Genomic DNA, 18,271 nt, shown 5'->3' with positions numbered 1-18,271 from the left:
CTGGTTATTCTTATTTTTGAATGTGCCCCTGCAGCCTGGTGCAACCCCAGGAGGTGGCCAAGTGTCTTCTGTGGGGCTTGGGAGCTGCGGCCAGGGCTGCAGATAATGGCAGGCAGGTTTCTCCTGTTACCTTCCCTGAGGCAGGTGGCCTGGGGACACGCCAGCTCCTGCTCACGGGCTTTCTGTGGCAAATGTTTCCCTCCACGGGCTCCACCTGCAGCCACCCTTGGGATCCAAGGCCCAGCTCTGCAGCACGTCCTGCAGGGTGAGCCCCGCTCAGCGCAGCACCACCTCCCCATTAGGACAGGTGGAGAGAGGACCCAGCATGTGTGGGTTGATGTGAAATTTATGGCTATGAGTAGGAGCCATAAGTATATGAGGGGTATAAGTAACTGTGAGGTTCAGGTTTGGTACCACAGAGGCCCCCAGCCACAGGCACATTCACAGGCACGGTTGTGAGCAGAACTGCTGCTGATGTACACCAGCTGAGGGGCTGGCCCACAATATTACCGATGTAAAAACAAACCCCTCTCACGTGGCAAGCTTTTGCATGTCTGGAGAGAAGTGCACCTGCACCAGAGGTGGCCAGGTGAGAGGTGAGGCTGGCCTGTGTCCCCTTGGACGACAACAGTGAGACACACGCCTGGATTTTGTGGCCGGGGGGTATACCTGCAGCTTGGCCACCCATGGTGGTCCTGCCCGAAGCTTGTGCAGCTCAAATGCCCACATTGGGCAGGCAGAAGGCTGCTCCGGGAAGCTGGATGCGGTCACATCAGTTCATAGCTGGGTGCAGTATGTGCCAAAAAAAAATCAGAAGTCATTTTGGGTCTGATCCGACATTCGGTCGGGATTCCTTTGGTGAGGTCATTGACAGAGAGAGGAAGCTTCAAATTATTATGATGTGAAAATTTGGCACAAAGACTTCACCTTTTCTTTAAAAAGGTTTGACCAAGATAAATGATTTTTTCCTTCCACATGTCTTTGTTTAGCAGGAAGCCAGCTGCCGCCCCCACATTTCTACCTCTCCTTTCCCCACTGAATGAAAATGTCAACAACTCCTGCCTTATTTCCAGGAGAAATTGTGTATAAGCTGTGCTGGCAGGGGATTTGGAAAGCACAGGATTTGAAGCTCGGCACACTACAGCACTTGTTGTACTCCGTCATAAGCATACACTGAGTAACCTAAGGCAAAATGAGAGTGGATGTAAAGAGAAAACTTTTTACAGAGGGTCTCAGCTTATGAGGAAATCCCCAGTCCTCCAGTTGCAAAATACTTGTCACTAGTAATTAGGGTTACAACAATTAAAAATCCAGGCTGTTGTCACTCAAACAGCATAGCACATGCAGAAGGGCATACGTTGTAGGGCATATGCTGTGTGTCCTGTTGGATTCAGGAACGCTTTCTTTTCTCATCTTTTCCACTGTCACACAGCTTTCTGGCAGGGGTCACACACAGGTTCACCACATCTTGGAGAACCTTTGGTTCTCTCTATGCAGCTCAGTGAATTTTTCACCCCTGACCACCGGAAGCACAGAAGCCTCAGTTTTAGAGGCAGTGTAAAACCTGAATTTGGAGTAGCCTAAGGAAAATGTCAAGGAATTTTTAATAAACCTGAAAATTCCCACTAGAATGTGGCCTCTAAGTTACGTAGCCCATCCTGCTGCTCAGCTACGTGTCAGGCAGGGGACCAGGTCCATGCACCCGGGGACCTGAGGGGTTGTGAAGGGTAACCTGCGGGTTGCAGGTTGTGCACAGCGCCTTCGATGGCTGAGCCTTTGATGAGCAGCTACTAAACTAAAATGTAAAATGCAATTAACAATTATTTGAATGAAATAGAATTCAGCAATTTCATATAAGCAAGAAGCCAAATACAAGGAAATGAAAGTCTGGGATTTGACACAAGAAGTGTCAAAAGGAGGCAGTACTCCTTTCAAACCTCCTGTATGAGCCACCAGTTTCCATCTGGCTTTTTTTTTTTTTTTTTTTTTTTTTAAATAATTTTAAATAGAAAGTTTAGTTTTGTCCCGTACCTGTGGTTTCACACAAGGGCCCAGAATGCAGCTCACGTGTCCAACATGCAGCCACTCACCACCAGCAGCATGCAGTGGTTGGCACTTGCATGCACACCACGCACTTACCTGAGCCCCAGCAGTGCTTGTTGGCAGGGAGCTGTGGCTGCAGCCGCGGGGAGAGGAAGCACGTGGGACGCTTCTGGTGCTCCAGCACAGGCTCCCATCTTGGCCACATCAACACAGACAAAAGTGCTGTCGTGCTGTTCCCCTCCATGCTCTCCACCCACCGACTTAGGGTTTGCTAGGACTCCACTGCTTGCTTGCCACCCACTTTTGCCCTCGCTGCTGTCCCTTTCCCAGCCCGTTGCCCAGCCAGAAGCATCTGCTCTATCCGCATCCATCTGTAACAGCCCAGCAAAGGACTCACAGACCAGGGGCTGGTCTGTGTCTCCACTGGAGGTGAGCAAATCTTACTTCCATCAGCTTCATTTTTTTGGTTTGTTTTTGTTTGTTTTCTTCGCACAGGGACAGAGTGCTCAGATATTGTACCTTTTAGCTAATGTACTGCAAGAACTGTAGTAGTGGGCAGGCAATGTCTTGCCACCAAACTTCTCTCCTGAAGAAATAGATTTCCAGGGTCCTAGCCCTGCCAGCACTTTTTGTTTTTTCAATGTTAGAGTACACTGCAGATCCTGAGGAAATTTTATTTTTGTGTCATTAAAAAAACAAAACAAAACATTTTTTTCATTAAAAGATACATGGCAAACATAAAATAAGTAACATAAATTAACAAAGTTAATTATGAGAGTTAAATCATAATAAGGGAAAATAACTTAGTTCAACACAAAATAAACACAGACACACAAGCTATGAACACATATCACGTAAATTAGCACACAAAAACCATGGTGCACACCATCACCAATGCCATGCCGACACAAACCGAGAACAAAGAGCCACAAAGTGGCTGTGGAGGGCAAGCACAACAGCAGCTGCTCCCTGCATGCAGGATGCTGCCCCGTTCCCACCAGCACACTCTCACCAGTTACCCCCAAAATGCTGCAGCGTGAGCCCCGCTGCTCTCGTGAGGCTTGGCTAGCAAGGTGCCTGAGCTGCCCTCCGCTGCTGCTGAACGACCACGGGTTAGGTTTCTACGTCTGATACCCCTTTTTTACTTTTTCACCTGATGTCACGATGGGAGCGGATCAGTGCTTTTTTAGTCTGATTAAAACTGGTATTATCCATGCCCGTTTTACTGGGAATTTCCCATGCTTCCTGTGCAAGGCCGCACTTTGCTTGCAGAAACACTGGGGCACCACTGCACAGGGAACAAAGCGAGCCCAGTACTCACCCCTCCTAGAGCAGCTTCATGCGTGCTGGAGTGCTCCTCCACCTTCCCACAGCACCGGGAGGCAGATCCTCTTCTGCTGAGGGGCACTTTGGGCCCCTTTGTGTCTGAGACTGTTAGAGCCCATTTTGGCATTAGTTCAAGCAGCCTTTGGACTGCTTCAACTTATCTCGTGGTGGGATGGCCCTAAGAGACCACAAGGGCTGAGTCTTCACCACAGTGCTGCATCGGGCAGATAGCCAAGACCGTGTCTCAGCGGAGAGAAGCAGCTTGGTGGTGCTTGAGAAGCAGCCCTGCAACGTGCACCATCTGTAGTTATCTTGCAGGGCCCTTCTAGATGTCAGCCCTTCCCTTCTGTGGCCTCCTCCTTTCCCTGTTACCAGCCCAGAACAGACCCCGTGCTGGGGACATCTGAGTACCCAGACTTCGGGGTCATCTGCCCAGGCTTTGCTGGGGCAAACTCCCCACTGTTGCGCAGTAACGGGCGGCTGTGGAGCTGGCTGCATTACAGCCCTTCCACCCCACAGTCACCAAGCCCCAGCAGCACGCTTGGTCTCACACACCACGTGTTGGTGTTTCCAAATTCTTTTTGAATGTCTGTTCTTCAAAAATACCCTGCAAAACGGTAAAATTTTCTACCAAGCAGAAATTCCTTTTACCTGTTCCTAGTATTCAGCTGCTAAATCACCGCAGCTGGGATACAGGGGTGTAGTAGGGTGTTTTTTTCAAGCCACCTCAAAAAATGCCCTCCCTGCATGTTGCTGGTCCAGCTCTCGGGCAGGGTGCGATTCTGTTTTTCTCCTCGTGTGCAATGGACTCGGTTTGTGTAACTCAACCTTCAGTCGGACTGGGAACCAGATGCCTACATAACATGCATGGTCAGAGGAAAATAAGAATATCGCTGAAGTACCAAACCCTTCTGGGATATCAGGACGAGCTTGGCTGAAATCACAGTGGGGTCTAAGCCCTTTCTCCCCCCAGAACCCTTGCTAAGGCTGTGATTCAGTATCTGCAGCTAGAACTGTCTGGCATGGGAAGGTACAGTTTTATCCTTTAGAATTCGTGTGCGGCCGGAATAAAAGGCAGTAAATGCATAGTAAGTATATCCTGAACTCCATGTAGTGCCTTTTGTGCAGAAGGATCCCAAAGACCGCACACACAGGGATCACTCACCCACGACAGGAGCGCAGTGACCTTTGGGGCTAATGCAGCTGCCGTTCTGCGCCAGCAGCACCGCACAGCAGCGTTTTAAGAATGGGAAGTGAGGAGTAACTTATCCATGGGAAATGGCGAACACTTATCTTTTCAAGGAGACCCGCACACAGAACAGACGCGCAACACGCATGCAGTACATGCAACCCACCGTTTCCCGGTCCAAGAGCGTGCAGGATAACCCCGTACAGCACATGCATCGTGCAGGCAGGGCGCTGTGCTGACACCGGGAAGAGCCGTGATGCATTCCGGCATGCAGCGACGAGTCCTTGCGTGCTCTGTACACCCACGCCCATGGCCCTCTGCAGGCTCGGGTACGGGCTAGTAGCTGCACACAACAGACAGCAGGTTGTGAATGCAGACTGGATCCCCTCGTGCCTCAGGTACATGCTGGTGCTTTCCACCCCTGTGTAACACAACTACCTTTTCCCAGTAAAAGCCAGTATTAGTTAATGACTGGAGTACTGGGGCAAGCAAAGTTTCTTTTAGAGCAAAGTATCATCCAAAGATAAAAATAACTGTTTTCCAGATGGCTTTTCTTGGTGCCAAATCTAAGAAACTTTGGCATCCATTCCTACATCCTTCCCTTCTAGCTGTCTGTTCCTGACACCCATTTCATCAGCATCTCAGGGTATCACCTTCTTCTACTATCCACAGTTTATCTGACTTTATTCTCTACTTAACCTTTTGGCTTTATTACATTGCAGGTCATAAATACGTTCCGTGCCTTCAAATGCTGTTATCTATTTATGCAATTAGGTAGAGCTGCAGAAGTGAAAAAGTGGAAAAGCTGGTAAGTATGTCACAGTTCTATGAGATTATCGAGGACCCAGTTAAAAAGAGAGTCCTGATGATACCAGGCAGCAGCTCCTCCTCCAGCCTTATGCCTTCTCCACTATGTTCATGGTTAGTTTTTGTAATACATCACAGTGACATACAGCTGTGTAAAATATCACACAGTTCACCTGAGAAAGGTAAGATCCTATCAAGATATTTTACATGTATGACACCATGCTCATGAATTAAGAATAGGGACCGGGACAGCCAGAGCGTGACTTGGACTCTGAGCCAACAGCAGACAACATGAGAGCACATAAAAACCAGGACAGCAGAAGGCAGTAGCAGTAGCCAAGGGATGAAGACAAAAGTTGGGAATGTGGGAAACTGGCATCAGGGAGAAACAAAGGTAACAAGACGGAGCTGGAAAATACTGCTGAGAGCATCTAGGAAAGGACAGCCATGCAGGCAGGATAGACATTAAGGCTATCATAGATGTGTAACACAGGGGCACAGGTAAACATGGACCTGAAAGCAAGCACGGGACTTCAGGTTTGCAGAGTACTGTGGGTTCACTACGCTTAATCACGATGCACTTACAGGCCTGAGCCAAGGATAGTTCAGCATGAAATAGCCAGAAGATACCAGAAAACTAACGCAGAGGAATTGCTACTGTGAAAATGCCAGTCTGCATCACTGCTAAGAGGAGGGCACTTCAGACACCAGGCAGAAATATCAAATATACCAAACATAGATCAAATACAGGAATCTCCAGTCATATTCTTGTACCTGGAAAACTCCTCCCTGCATGAGAAACCATGGTGGGATACTGGCTTCACAGTCACCAGGGATGTACATGTGGGACTCTGCCCACAAGCCTGCTGGAGGAGAATATAAAAACTGCCCAGCTGCTGCAGGCACAAGGACTTACAGCAGCTCCTGCTGACCAGCCGCTGCCTGCTGCCAACTGCAGTTCTGTCTCATATGGTTAATGAAGCTGAGCCTCTCTGTCGATTCAGTTATTCACCTCTGCCTGGGAACAGAGACAATCTTCGGTCTTCATTGACTTGCTGTCCTGCACAAAATGCTCCATCCATAATGTCCAAGATTCTTTAAATGAAAGCTCATTAAAGAACTTCTATTCTTGTATTCTTAACCTATCGTCTACTCCCCACACAGCCCAAACACAGACCACCTCTTCCTTCACCTTATTCTCTTTCTGCAGAAAGCTGAATTTACCATCTGGAAAAGCTCCCTGCTTCTTCATACCTGATTCCTTGGTACATTTCACAGCACATCACTTTTCTCTATCTGGTGTCTTCTATTGTGCTGACTTTAAAATAAATCTCCCGACTCTCTTAGTCTCACTACATACACACATTTCCTCTAGGATGTACCAGGAGGGCTCCTTTTCCTATTAACTATTGCACTTATGAACTGTAACAACGAAAGATAAAATGCAGGCAGCTATGCAAGCATCGGCTGCAAGCAGCTATGACACACCTCTACAAATCACACCGCAGCATACTCTGCATTGGCCTACTATTGCTTGTGGAAGGAGGCAGCACAAAGAAAACAGGTAAGGGTGTCCTACAGACCCCATTCTGTAGCCAGAAGTCTGCCATTTGCCTTTTTGGTGCCCCATGGCAGCTGCTGGTTTCTCCTGGGAGCTGCCAGCTCCTGCTAATGCTCGGGCTAAGGTTCACGGGGCTCTGCCAGCAGACACCTCCCCTCTGCCAGGCTGAACCACTCTTCTTTCATATTCCATCAGTGGAAGAGACACACAGGAGCTTTTATATCAGACGTTATAAAAATTCCAAATAAACACTGTATGCCTGATCTGTTAACTCTCTTGTCCATTAAAGCATGCAGACTGAGAACTCTGGTGCTCTCAAAAGCTGTGTGGGTGCCTTTTGTTCATAAACAAACGTGAGATGGGAATAAAATGCAGAAAGCTGTTCAGTACTGGGTCAGTGCTTTGACATGGCGTTGGAAACTTAAACACCGGTTTACTTGGGAGGAAACTCCTTCCTTGCAATATTGCAGTTTTAGGAAAGATTGAAATCAAGTCTGAATACCACGGCCCAGGTTTATCTTTCGAAGACACCTGCTGAGGCTGGTATCAATTGGTTTAATCCTTTTTATTGCTGGAGTAACTACTGCTGCTTTAGAGTGAAAACTCAAGGTGCTGCAAGGTGCAACAAAGGAAAATTATAATAAACCCTCCTGCTTTGCCACTCGTTAAATGTATATGACCACCAGCACAAGTTAGGCAGAGACTTGGTGGCTTCTTTTGCAAGACAAGAACACCAGTGGTTTCCCTAAATGTACTCATTAAAATATATTTTCCTTCTACTCTTGGCCCTGAAGGATCATCTCAGCTTATGAGAACTAAGCTTCTGTCTATCTGATTATTAAATCATTTCTAAAGCAGATGGGAAACTACAGTGGTTTAAACAGCTAGGCTGAGACTGCAGGGCTAAAAATAGGGTAGCAGGCTCCTTTTAATTAGTAAGATGATCAAATATGAAAGAAGAGGGAGATGTAGATATATGGATTTGTGTGTATATGTGTCTTTAAAATTAAGTTATTACCTCAATACCAGGTATTATTTATAACATATATGATACATGATGTCTGATTTTTATGATGCCATTTATCTTCACTTGGAAGAGAAGACAGACTAACTCTGCTTTCATAATGTCAATCCTTGCTATATTCAAAAGGAAAATTGTAATAAGATAAACCTGCCACCATGTGCAGTGCCATCATTTTTTAAATGAGGTGGATTAGTAAGTGCTCTGGTGCAACAGACCGTCAGATCTCAAACGTGCCGCCCAGAGCGAGCAGAGCTGCCTGAGATCAACCCTGCCCTGTCTCTCCCAGAGCACACAGAAGAGCCGATCCAGCTCTGCACCTGAGACTTCACACACAGGAGCCAGGCACAGGCCTGAAGGGGTTAGGAACTGCTATATCTACCCTACCACTGCACTGCCCACATATTTTTGAGGACTCCTCAAAGCCTGAACAGGGGAGAGAAGGTATTTGCCACCCCTCCGCTCCTGCAGAGCTGAGGAACGCGTGCCCTGTAGGCACGCAGGGCTGTGCTCCATTGGAAGCAGCCCTTCAGTGCTCAACAGGCGCCTGTGGCATTTGGTCCTGAGGCTGCACAGCTGCCACCCTGGGCCTCCCTGGCAAAATCTTGCTGTCTGTCCTGCTCAATGCAAACCAGATAACATCTGGCATCCAGAAAGATTCGGTGCAAAAACTTGTTGTGTTCATCAGTTGTGAGCTGGCTTCTCCTGGTCAGAGTGCAATGCCAAGGAAAATGAGACAGCGAGTCTGCTAGGAATTGAGAACTGGCATGAAAAATAGCTGTTCTGTCTTATTCCCCACTCCCTGAAGGTGTCAAGCCTCTGGCTGGCTAGCAGGACTCTGCTGTATCTTTCTAAAGGATGTCAAATGGTCTGGGGTTAATCTCTGTTTCCTGGGTTTTGACTGAGATGAGCAGGAGCCCTGTGGACAAGATGACTTCCATTTGCACCAAGTCTGCGTGCTCAAAGCCAAGCTGTAAGGGCTTCCACCCAGTGCAGGAGGGCAATCTGGAAGCACTGAAAGGTTTTTCTGGGGATGGGTTTTACCAAAATAAAGAGACAAAACCTCTGCAACATTGTTTGCAGTTTGACCACAAAACTTTACAGCTTTTCTTTTTCCTGAAGTGTTGCAATTTCTTTCAGTGTTTATCACATAAGAGATGCTGAGATTCAAGCAACCAGAAGCAGGCAAACCAAGGTCTGATTTTTTTTTCACTTCAGAAGAGAAGATTGACTTTCTAAGGACCCTGGCATGTTCTGCCTATAAACAGGCCTCAGCTGGTACAGAAAGCCCCCCCCCACACACACAGCATCATCAACAAGGGGCACAAAGCAATCCAACCTCACCTTCACAAGGCTGCTCTGGTCCTACTCCACCTCCACGGTTTGTGTCACTGGGTTCCCCAAATTTGAGTAAAATGATGCAAAAGGAAACTGCAGGATCATAAGATTTGTTTTCCCTGTGTTGCTTGTCACAGGTAAAAAGTTATAGCAGGTTGAAAAAAAATAGTAACTGCTTTATTTGAAGGAACAATGAGGTAAAGATTATTTGGGGGAGATTTCAATAGGCCTGAGGTGCCAGAGTGCTACAGGAAACAACAACTTATTGATGATGGAAGAGAATTTGCTGTATATTTTAAAACCTATTTTGAATATTGTTATAATCTTACTCATTGTCACGGTGGTGCAGAAAGAACAAACGCAGCATGGCCACTTTACTTTCCACTGTGTCTGGGAGCTATTCCTCAACTAATCATCTCCTGATGCTTTTCCTAAATGGCATTTGTTTTCAAATTTTATTCTCAAAATCCACATTTAAATCCTGACGTTCAAATTCAATCTACCTGAAAGTGTACATTTTTATCCAGAACCAAAATCCTGGAGCCCTGAAATCCCACCCCAAACTTTGTGTTACATTTTGACTGCCAGTGCCAAATCCTGCGCAGCCCCTCAGGCCTGGGCCTGGCAGCCGGCAGCTGCCCCAGGAGGCACCGAGCATCGCCAGGTGCAGCACCTCTCATGCAGGACCAGGCCTTTGGTGACCCCAGCTCAGTCATTTCCCCAAATGCTGGGTCACACACCACAGAAAAATCTGGAAATTTCTCAGGGGCCTACTACGGTCTCCCCGTGCCAAACTGCGCACAGCCTGGAGGCAGCCCGGTTGCACGGGCAGTTAACAGTGCAAACAACCTGGCAGCCACCACATCCCACCGATGGCTTCTTAAGACAAACAAATTCAAGCCCTAGCTGTTTTGGGTGTTCTGCTGACAGCCACCAGAGCAAATACGACCTATTATATTTGTGAAACAGGCTTAGGGCTCCCAGCCCAGCCTCAAGCACATGCTTAACTTCAGCCTGCCTGATGTGAACCGAATTGCTTCACTCCTGCGCAGCCAGGGACTGCAGTGCATTTCGGAGAACTAGAGCATGTAGAATTAACTTTGTCTTAATTTGGGTCTCCTGAGTAGGCGATAAAGTTACTGCTTTGGTAATGGTGGCCTCTGAGGAGATCATGACATGCCAACAGGGCAACTTTTTTCTCATCTAATGGTAGTGACAAACCGCCATTATGCAAAGTATAAAAATTCCAGTTCATTCCTAGCTCTTGTGGCTACTGTGTCATCACAGGATGATATTTTATATCAGTATTAAGAAAAGTGAAAAAAAAACGTTTACAGTATGCTAGCCAATACGACAAAAATTAGCTAAAGGGCAGACGAATCTGCAACAATTACCTTTACAGGTACTTACGTTATAATTCTACCCTCCCAAACTGTGGCTTTCATGTTGCCCTTCAAATCAAATTTAAGGGAAAAATCTGGTCTTGGCAGTGTTGCTATAAACTCAGCCAGCCTAGTAAACTGAGAGTTACTCTTCTATTTGGTGAATCTGGGAGCAGAATTTACCACTCAGTGTAAATATTTCTGCATAGTTTGTTTAGAAAAAAAAATCTTGTCTGCTCCTCTCCTGGCAAACTCTTAGAAAAAGTAGTAAATATGCAGATGGGCATAGTGATATATTTTGTATCAACATATTTTAAATGTGTGCATATGCATTAGCTATATAAATACATTTCTCAGGAAGCCTGCCAGTGGATATACTACAAAGCTCTGCATTTGTTTTGCTTCTGCAGTTAGCACGGCCGCATCAGAAAGAACCCCTCCAGGCTTATCTGCTATATGATAGCTCACACTTACCTGTGCAGTTTCCCCTTTTCTACCTGGATGTACAAATGTTTTATATTTATACACTGTCTGTGCATGTATAGTGTATATATATATAAACATACATAAATACACACAAATGCGAGCTTATGTACTGTATATACACATAGTGCAATACCTTCATTATAAAGTTGTTATAATGCCATGACAAGGTTTATGAACTTTCTACAAAATATTGTTCTGTACAGTTGCAAATACAGGAATCAACCCTATGATGACTCTGCTGTCGTGGTACCACCTTACAACTAATGATGGGCGATACACAAACATCAAAGCAGTATGCCTAAACCGTGTGCTGTATCAAGCCAAAATGCATTGATACTGAGCAACGCTAGAGTGACTTCCCACTGACCCGGTTGCTGTATCTTCAGTGCTAGCTCTCTGCCACTCCATGCACATAGCTTGTTGCATCCTGCACCCTTCCCCTGCCTCCGTCCTCCCTTCCCAACAAGCCAGCAGCACTGCTGCACAGCTGGACACCCCAGGGAGGACAGACACACCCCAGAATATACACACCATGCTGGGACCAGAAGTAGGCACCAAGCATTGTCCCGTTTTTCATCCGTTCCCTGAGACGAATTCCTGCAAGCAAGCGGGAGGACTGCATCTTGCCCATCCCTGGGGTCCTGCTCTGGGGGCTAACACAGAGCCGGGTGGTGCCCAACATTCCCCATGCTGTAGCACCCTTCTAGAACAGGACCAGCTACCTCACTGCCCAAGTGGCTGGAAGTTCGATTCTGGTGAAGGACGAGAGGAGGACACCTGTCTGCTGTTTCTGAGGTCCCACTATCCCCTTATTTAAGATGTTTAATAGCATTGCATTTCTTACTGTCACTGCACTCCTTTTTGGGTGTCACTACCACGGTAGTCAAAGGGTATCGCCCATCACTATTTATGCGAGCAATGACAGTGTGGGCAGTGGAGGGAGCATCTGCAGTGCTATGGGTGGCTATGTACGTGTATATACACAGGGAGCATGAACCATGCACGGAAGTCTATATGGATCTTTTGCAATGGCACTACTAGAACCATGCTCTTCTACTTCACCGTGCAAGGAAAAGCCACGACAAATACTGTAGTGGGAACGCAGCAAAAAGACATCCTTCCATTTAACTCAGGACAAAAATCAGTTTGCTTTTGCAATGATGATTAGCTAGAATGAGCGTCATGATGGAATTCTGCTCCCACCCCCGCTTTTCAGAGCTGCTATTTAGATGAGCTACAGTACTAAAAGAGAAGCTGCAAAGATGCTATCTGCAAAAATAAAAGATGAAGTAAGTTAAGCGTCCGCATTCCCCCCAGTGAAAAATGAAGTTCTGAGGAAAGAGAGGAGGGAAAAGAAAAGGAACTTACCACACTGCGAGTGAACTTTTCTAGAGAAGTTCTACGACCTTGGTCATTCTCTGGCTTAATGGGGAAAAAAGTGGGGAGAAAAAAAATACAGAAAAGAAACCCTTCAGCTTAAATGCAGTTTTTCAGAACAGCAGCAATATATGAGGAAGCAGCATGGGGAAAAAGTTGTAAAAAATGTAAAAAAAAGTAATCAATGTTTGCAGCAGCAAACATAAGAAACCAAAACCCCTTACAGAATGAGACATCACTACTTCTACTCTTGGAGAATGTCACCTTTTCTCCTGTGAGTTTTTTGAACGCTTCAAACAGCGTCTGTGCGTTGCCATGTCTCACAGCTATTGGTATTGATTTCTTGTTCATTGAATTTTCCTTCTGTAGCTGTTTGAGCTGGGACCTCTGATTCTGGTTAACATCTGCCAAACAGCTGATTGGAGGCTCCCATCTACTTGTTTAGAGAGATGAAAAAACACACAGTCACTTTTACAACATTAAAAAGCAATGTGTGAGTGAATACAGTGCTGGAAGGAAAATCCTGCTGAACTCATTGCCAGAGAACCTATACATTCCTCTTTTAATCCAGAGGATAGAAGCAGATTTCCAATACATTTGGCTACTTCAAAACATAAGGCAGCATATGTATGCCTGTGCAAGGCCATGGAAAGATACACAGAGATTTGGGGCACTGCTATTTTTGTATCTAGAGAACAGGACTATTGATATGCAAGAAGATATTCAACTTCACTGTGCGAAGACAAGCGTATGTATCACGGCTTTATTAACGTATCCCTGAGAAGGTTGCTCACTGCTGCGCTTCATTCATTTGGCACAAGGGAGATCTAATTGTCACTAATAAGGAAGAACTAAATAATTTATTGGCATGTTTGTTGGCATATCTAATAGAAAAAAATGTTATGGAGAAGAGAAGAAACTCAATAACATGAAGAAAAGCTCATCGCAGTCAGAAAACTGTGAGCATTGGCAATTTCCAAGAGAGAAAATTATTTGAATATGGTGAGTCAGTGAAACGGAGATGATAAGATGGACGTAAAACTGCAGTGAAGGGGATCAGGAACTACTTTTAAAGGAAAGCCACAGTACTGATGGTGCATGACACTGCACTAGAAATAAGTGTTGCACTTGAGCTCCTCCTCAGGGGAGCCCACCCACCACATCTGCCTCAGACGTTCAGCAACAACATCTGCCTTCAGATGTTCAGCAACAACCCCCATGAGAAAGCACTCGAGCACAAACAGGTAGAGAAGATGTAAGGAAGCCAATAATCTATCAGATAAATTGGATGAAAACTTGTGGTGGTGAGTCTAGGCAAAGCCTTTTGATTTTTCTTCGTTACAGCTGCTATTAACAGCACCTCTTTGGTGTCCACAAGATGGGTCTGAAGGCCCAGGCAGAAGTGGGCCTGATTCTGCCTGGCGGGTCACCAGAGACAAGACCAGAACAGAAGGCCATTTCAAGACCAGAAGAAACAGTCAAGCAGTCTCCCTACTTAGAACCATTTGAGAAAGCCACAACTTCAGCTCTGGTGTCCCAGCAGTGTTACTGAAAGTGAAGGCTAGAGGTGCTACAAGGACAGATTTTTAGAGCTGCTGAGTGACTTGATTAGACTGCTTTAAAGCATACTGAAACGTTTAACAGTTAGGACGTTTCTGTAGGGACAGAAGTAACCTGAGCTTACTTGAGACCAAAGTTCACACATGTGGCTTGTAGCACCACTTCCAGAAACCTATTTAAAACTCGTCAGGTGAGGGCTTTATAACAGATGGCATTAAAATGGCGGCTGTAGGTCCAAAGGAGAGGGGCAGCTCCTTGCACCTAGCCTTTGACTACCAAAGCAGATAGAGATGGGTGAGAAAGGAGGAATGGGAAATGCTGCCTGGCCCCCTACCACAGGCATGGGGTGTGCCGTCCTGTTGGCTAATGTGCACCGCCAGCAGCCATTAAAACTTGACCACACGACAGAAGAAGAGGCCGGTGAGGTCCCCTGGGAAGAGCCCCCTGCAGAGACCTCTGCCAGGGAGCTAGAGGAAGCACCAAGGGCAACCACTTTTAGCAATGCTGTTATCGCAATCAGGCTCGGCTTTCCCTGTGGATGCAGCACCTCCAGGCTGCCCCATGTCAGGGCCCTGGGGCCATAGGGACCTGACATCAGCTCTGTGTGGCAGACATCACTTCATGCTGAGGACAGAGCCAAGGCACGTATAAAGGGACAAAGCAGGCTCTGTGGCTGGTGGGGAGGCAGTACCATACCCCAGCTGCCACCAGAGCACAATTTCTCCCAGGAAAAGAAACACCTAGACAGAAGTGCCTCTGCTAGGCTCCCAGGCAGACCAAGGCACTTGCATACTGCAACATCACATCGCTGCAGGCTGGAAAACAGGCATCTAGCCCAACAGCATTTTAAAGTGGAGCTTTGGAGTGCACTGGGCACAAAGGGGAGCAAGCCGATGAAGCCAGTCTGTGCTGCACCCCTGCACCTGCTGCTGAAACTCAGTGGTTTTGCTTTTGCTGCCAGCAAGGTGATGCAGCTTCCCACCCAGCAGTAACACAGGACAGTGGTCTTCAAGGATGATGAGCACCTTGCTGGGTGCCAAGACTTTGTCCAGTACAGGTGGCCACACCTGAGGCTGTTTTCCTACCACAACTGAGGAGACGCGCGGAGAAGCAGGCGTGGATTGCCCCAGAGCACTGAGGTGTTCCACAGCAGTGCCTGCAAGCACAGGCTGCACCAACCCCGCACCTTTGGCATGGGGACGGCAGGCTGGGACCGGCTGAACGTGTGGAAAACCCATTGCCATAGCATCCAGCTCTGAGTCAAAGCGTGACATTTTCTAATAAAATAAAAAGCAGCTGAGGCTGGCTGGCTGTGGATGGAGGAGCTGGCATGAGCAGATTTCCTGGCACTGGGTGTGGGTGTTGGTGCAGGCTCCCCAGCTTTACCTGCCTGCATCCCTCCAGCACAGGGAAGGAAATTTAAAAATAAACTAAAAAGAGAAAAAAAAAAAAAAGAGAAAAAAAAAAAAAAAAGAGGAAAAGAGACCGAGTCAGATGTTTTTCAGCCCTGTTAACATATCTCGGGTCCAGTGCAGGAAGTGGCTGATGAGGCTGCGGACCCTGGAGCTGCAGCACAATGGCAGTGTTAGCACAAGCTCACACCGCGACTGCAAAGTGCCCAGGCAGAGAAACACATGCACGGCCAAGGTCAGGCAGTCCTCGTGAGTGCAGAAAGGAAAGGGGCCATCCTCGCCAGCAAACACACCAACAAGCTCTACTAGCTAATGACAAAGGACGTGAGTATTTAGGCAAAATATGAAACCCCCACCCCCACTGTAGATGAAAACATCTCAGACCAGGAAGGTGCAGAAAAACAGATCTTGCTAATTAGCCATTCACTAATTATTGACCATCTCCTCCGAGTTTTCCTTTTTCCACGATTAATTATTTATCCAACCATCCCAATTTTAAGTTCCTTTGTGCAGATTCTGCTGGCACAGGGCAGCGTAAGTAGAAAATCTTATGAAAACCAGCTGACACTGATTACTAAAAGTAATTAGGAGAAAATTGCTCAGCATCTTTATAACATTCAAACCAAGTCCTGTCGCTGAATCAAACTGGCCATGTGTGCCCTGATGGGACAGAATCTGCAGTAGGAAGCTAAATGGACAATACAGAGCACTCAGGACAGAGGGTCTGGATAAAAACGGTGCTTCAAAAAGCATGTGCTGAAAAATGGAGCCTGCTCCTCACTGCACAAAGCTCCTAGCCATTGCCTTGCTGACACTTTTTCTTTTTTTTTTTTTTTTTTTTTTTTCACAGGAATTTGAAAAGGGGTAAGAAAATACATCCAAGAGCTTGGTCTTCTGAGCTGTAGGTCTGCGGAAATCCCTCCTTCCCTCCCAGGATTCACTTTGTTGGCTATTGAAGGGGAAAAATGTGCATTGCAGAGGGGTGGTGCTGCATGGAAATGAAGGATAATCACTTCCCTGACACCGTCTCAGGAGAAAGCGAGAAGCAGGTCCCCAGCTTCTCAGGCAGCTATTTATGCCTGTCCAACGTGAGGAAGTGAAGGGCATGGATAATGCTACCAAATGGCTGGAACAGCTGCTTGCATCTGCTCTGTGTTCATGAACACAGGACCCGAGCCAGCTGGTGAGGAAAGTAACACACCAAGCCAAGCAAATACCAACCTGTGCTTCCCCTGGTGCGACGGGGCTCACTCCCGGGACTTTGTAGCCCTTCTGGGATGCTCTCCTGCCTGCGGGAAGCCTCCCCGTGCCAGGCTGATAGGAACACCGGAGCCGTGACAGCTCAGTTACTGCTCAAGCTGGCAGTCAGGTGGTAGCTAACATGGATGCCCACCAGCATCATCACTTCACCTTGCTTTCATGCACGGTAATAGAAAGCAGCTCGAGGTCTTTTCTGCTCCTTTCACAGAATCAGAGAATCATCTAGGTTGGAAAAGACCTTCAAGACCATGAAGGCCAACCGCCAGCCTGATCTGCAGAGTCACATCACTAAGTCATGTCCCTTAGTGCCCTGTCTCCCTTCTCCTCAAGCACCTTGCAGAGCACATCTGGCTGTCCTTCACTGTTAACGAAGCCCCTGTGCACCTTCCAAGACACACTAATGAACCTACGCTGCCCTTTGCTCAGGGGATAAATCCCTGCTCTGTGTCCAAACTGCCCAGCCCAAACTCGTTGGCCTGAGCGAGGAGGTTTGTCATAACACATGCTCCTGCACGAGGCTCGCTGCCATCTCAGGACATTCAGCCACCACTTTGGGTAGCACGGAGGAGGGCAGGGGCGGTGTGGAGGTTATTACCTGCTGCGAGGCAGTCTGCATTGCGTGCTCTCAGCAGAAACAGGAGCAGGGTAATGCTTGACTCTTGCCAGCACAAGTGGGGCATGATGTTCAGATACACAAAAAAAAGGCAAGGAGTTGGCTAGGGATCTTGGCACCATCCAGCCCTTGGCTATGGAGCTGGCTGCTTCCAGCAGCCCCCTGCCTTCTGCCTTGCTGCAGAGGGAGGCTGGCACGGAGGCAGCGAGCACAGGTCAGGCCAGGCTATCGGCCCTTCCTCCCTCGTCCCCCTCAGCTCCCTCCTGGCAGGGGAGGAAGGCTTCTGTGTGAGGCAGGGAGTTACACCCAGCTCTTCTCCTCTCCAGCACACTGCTTCCAATCACGCCCGTGCTGGAGGCCAATCTATGCTCCCTGCTGAGCACCATGAATCTGCAGGACTGAGGCCAATGGTATTGTGGTTGTTTGTAATAACGACACTGTGAAGAACGAAGGGGAAAAAAATAAAATAAAATGGAATAACAAAGTATGTATGCCTGGTCTGTACACAGCCTATGTCCTCCACTGTCTTGCATCAGTGGTGTCAACAATGTGTTCCTTTTATCCTCCCTGGTCCTTCTCATAATTCTGTCATTGTATCTGAGTCCTGACCCACAACTTTTCCTCTTTCTCTTCCCTTCATTACTGCACTCCCAGAGCAGGGAGTGGAAGCTCCCACATGTGCAGTTATTGTATGATGCAGAACTTATAGTTCCTTCCAAACTCCACATCTCAACAATGTCAAGAATCTTTTGAGGCATTAATTCATTAGTGCCTTGCAATGTCTCCGCTGAGCAGGTCACTCTTATTCTTCCCATTTGACAGAGAAAAGAATATGAGGCAGAGCAAAGCTGAACTTTCTTTTCCCCAAGACCACACAAGAAAGTACATGGGGGAAC

The 18,271-nt window shown here is 47.2% G+C and overlaps 1 protein-coding gene across 5 annotated transcripts in view; it reads right to left on the bottom strand.

Moving 5' to 3' along the window:
- Positions 1-18,271, bottom strand: part of RGS6 (regulator of G protein signaling 6) — a 270,640-nt gene that overhangs the window by 12,229 nt on the left and 240,140 nt on the right. For 4 of the 5 annotated variants that reach the window (XM_035329204.1, XM_035329203.1, XM_035329207.1 and 1 more), the window contains one exon: positions 12,522-12,575. The exons of the other annotated variant lie outside the window; for it this stretch is intronic. In XM_035329204.1, the coding sequence (XP_035185095.1) occupies positions 12,522-12,575 (54 nt within the window). The remainder of the gene's footprint in view (positions 1-12,521; positions 12,576-18,271) is intronic. 5 annotated transcript variants of the gene reach the window in all.

This window comes from Oxyura jamaicensis, chromosome 5 (genome assembly GCF_011077185.1).
Source record: "Oxyura jamaicensis isolate SHBP4307 breed ruddy duck chromosome 5, BPBGC_Ojam_1.0, whole genome shotgun sequence".
Taxonomy (NCBI): Eukaryota; Metazoa; Chordata; class Aves; order Anseriformes; family Anatidae; genus Oxyura; species Oxyura jamaicensis.
This window is presented reverse-complemented; position numbering and strand designations above follow the sequence as displayed.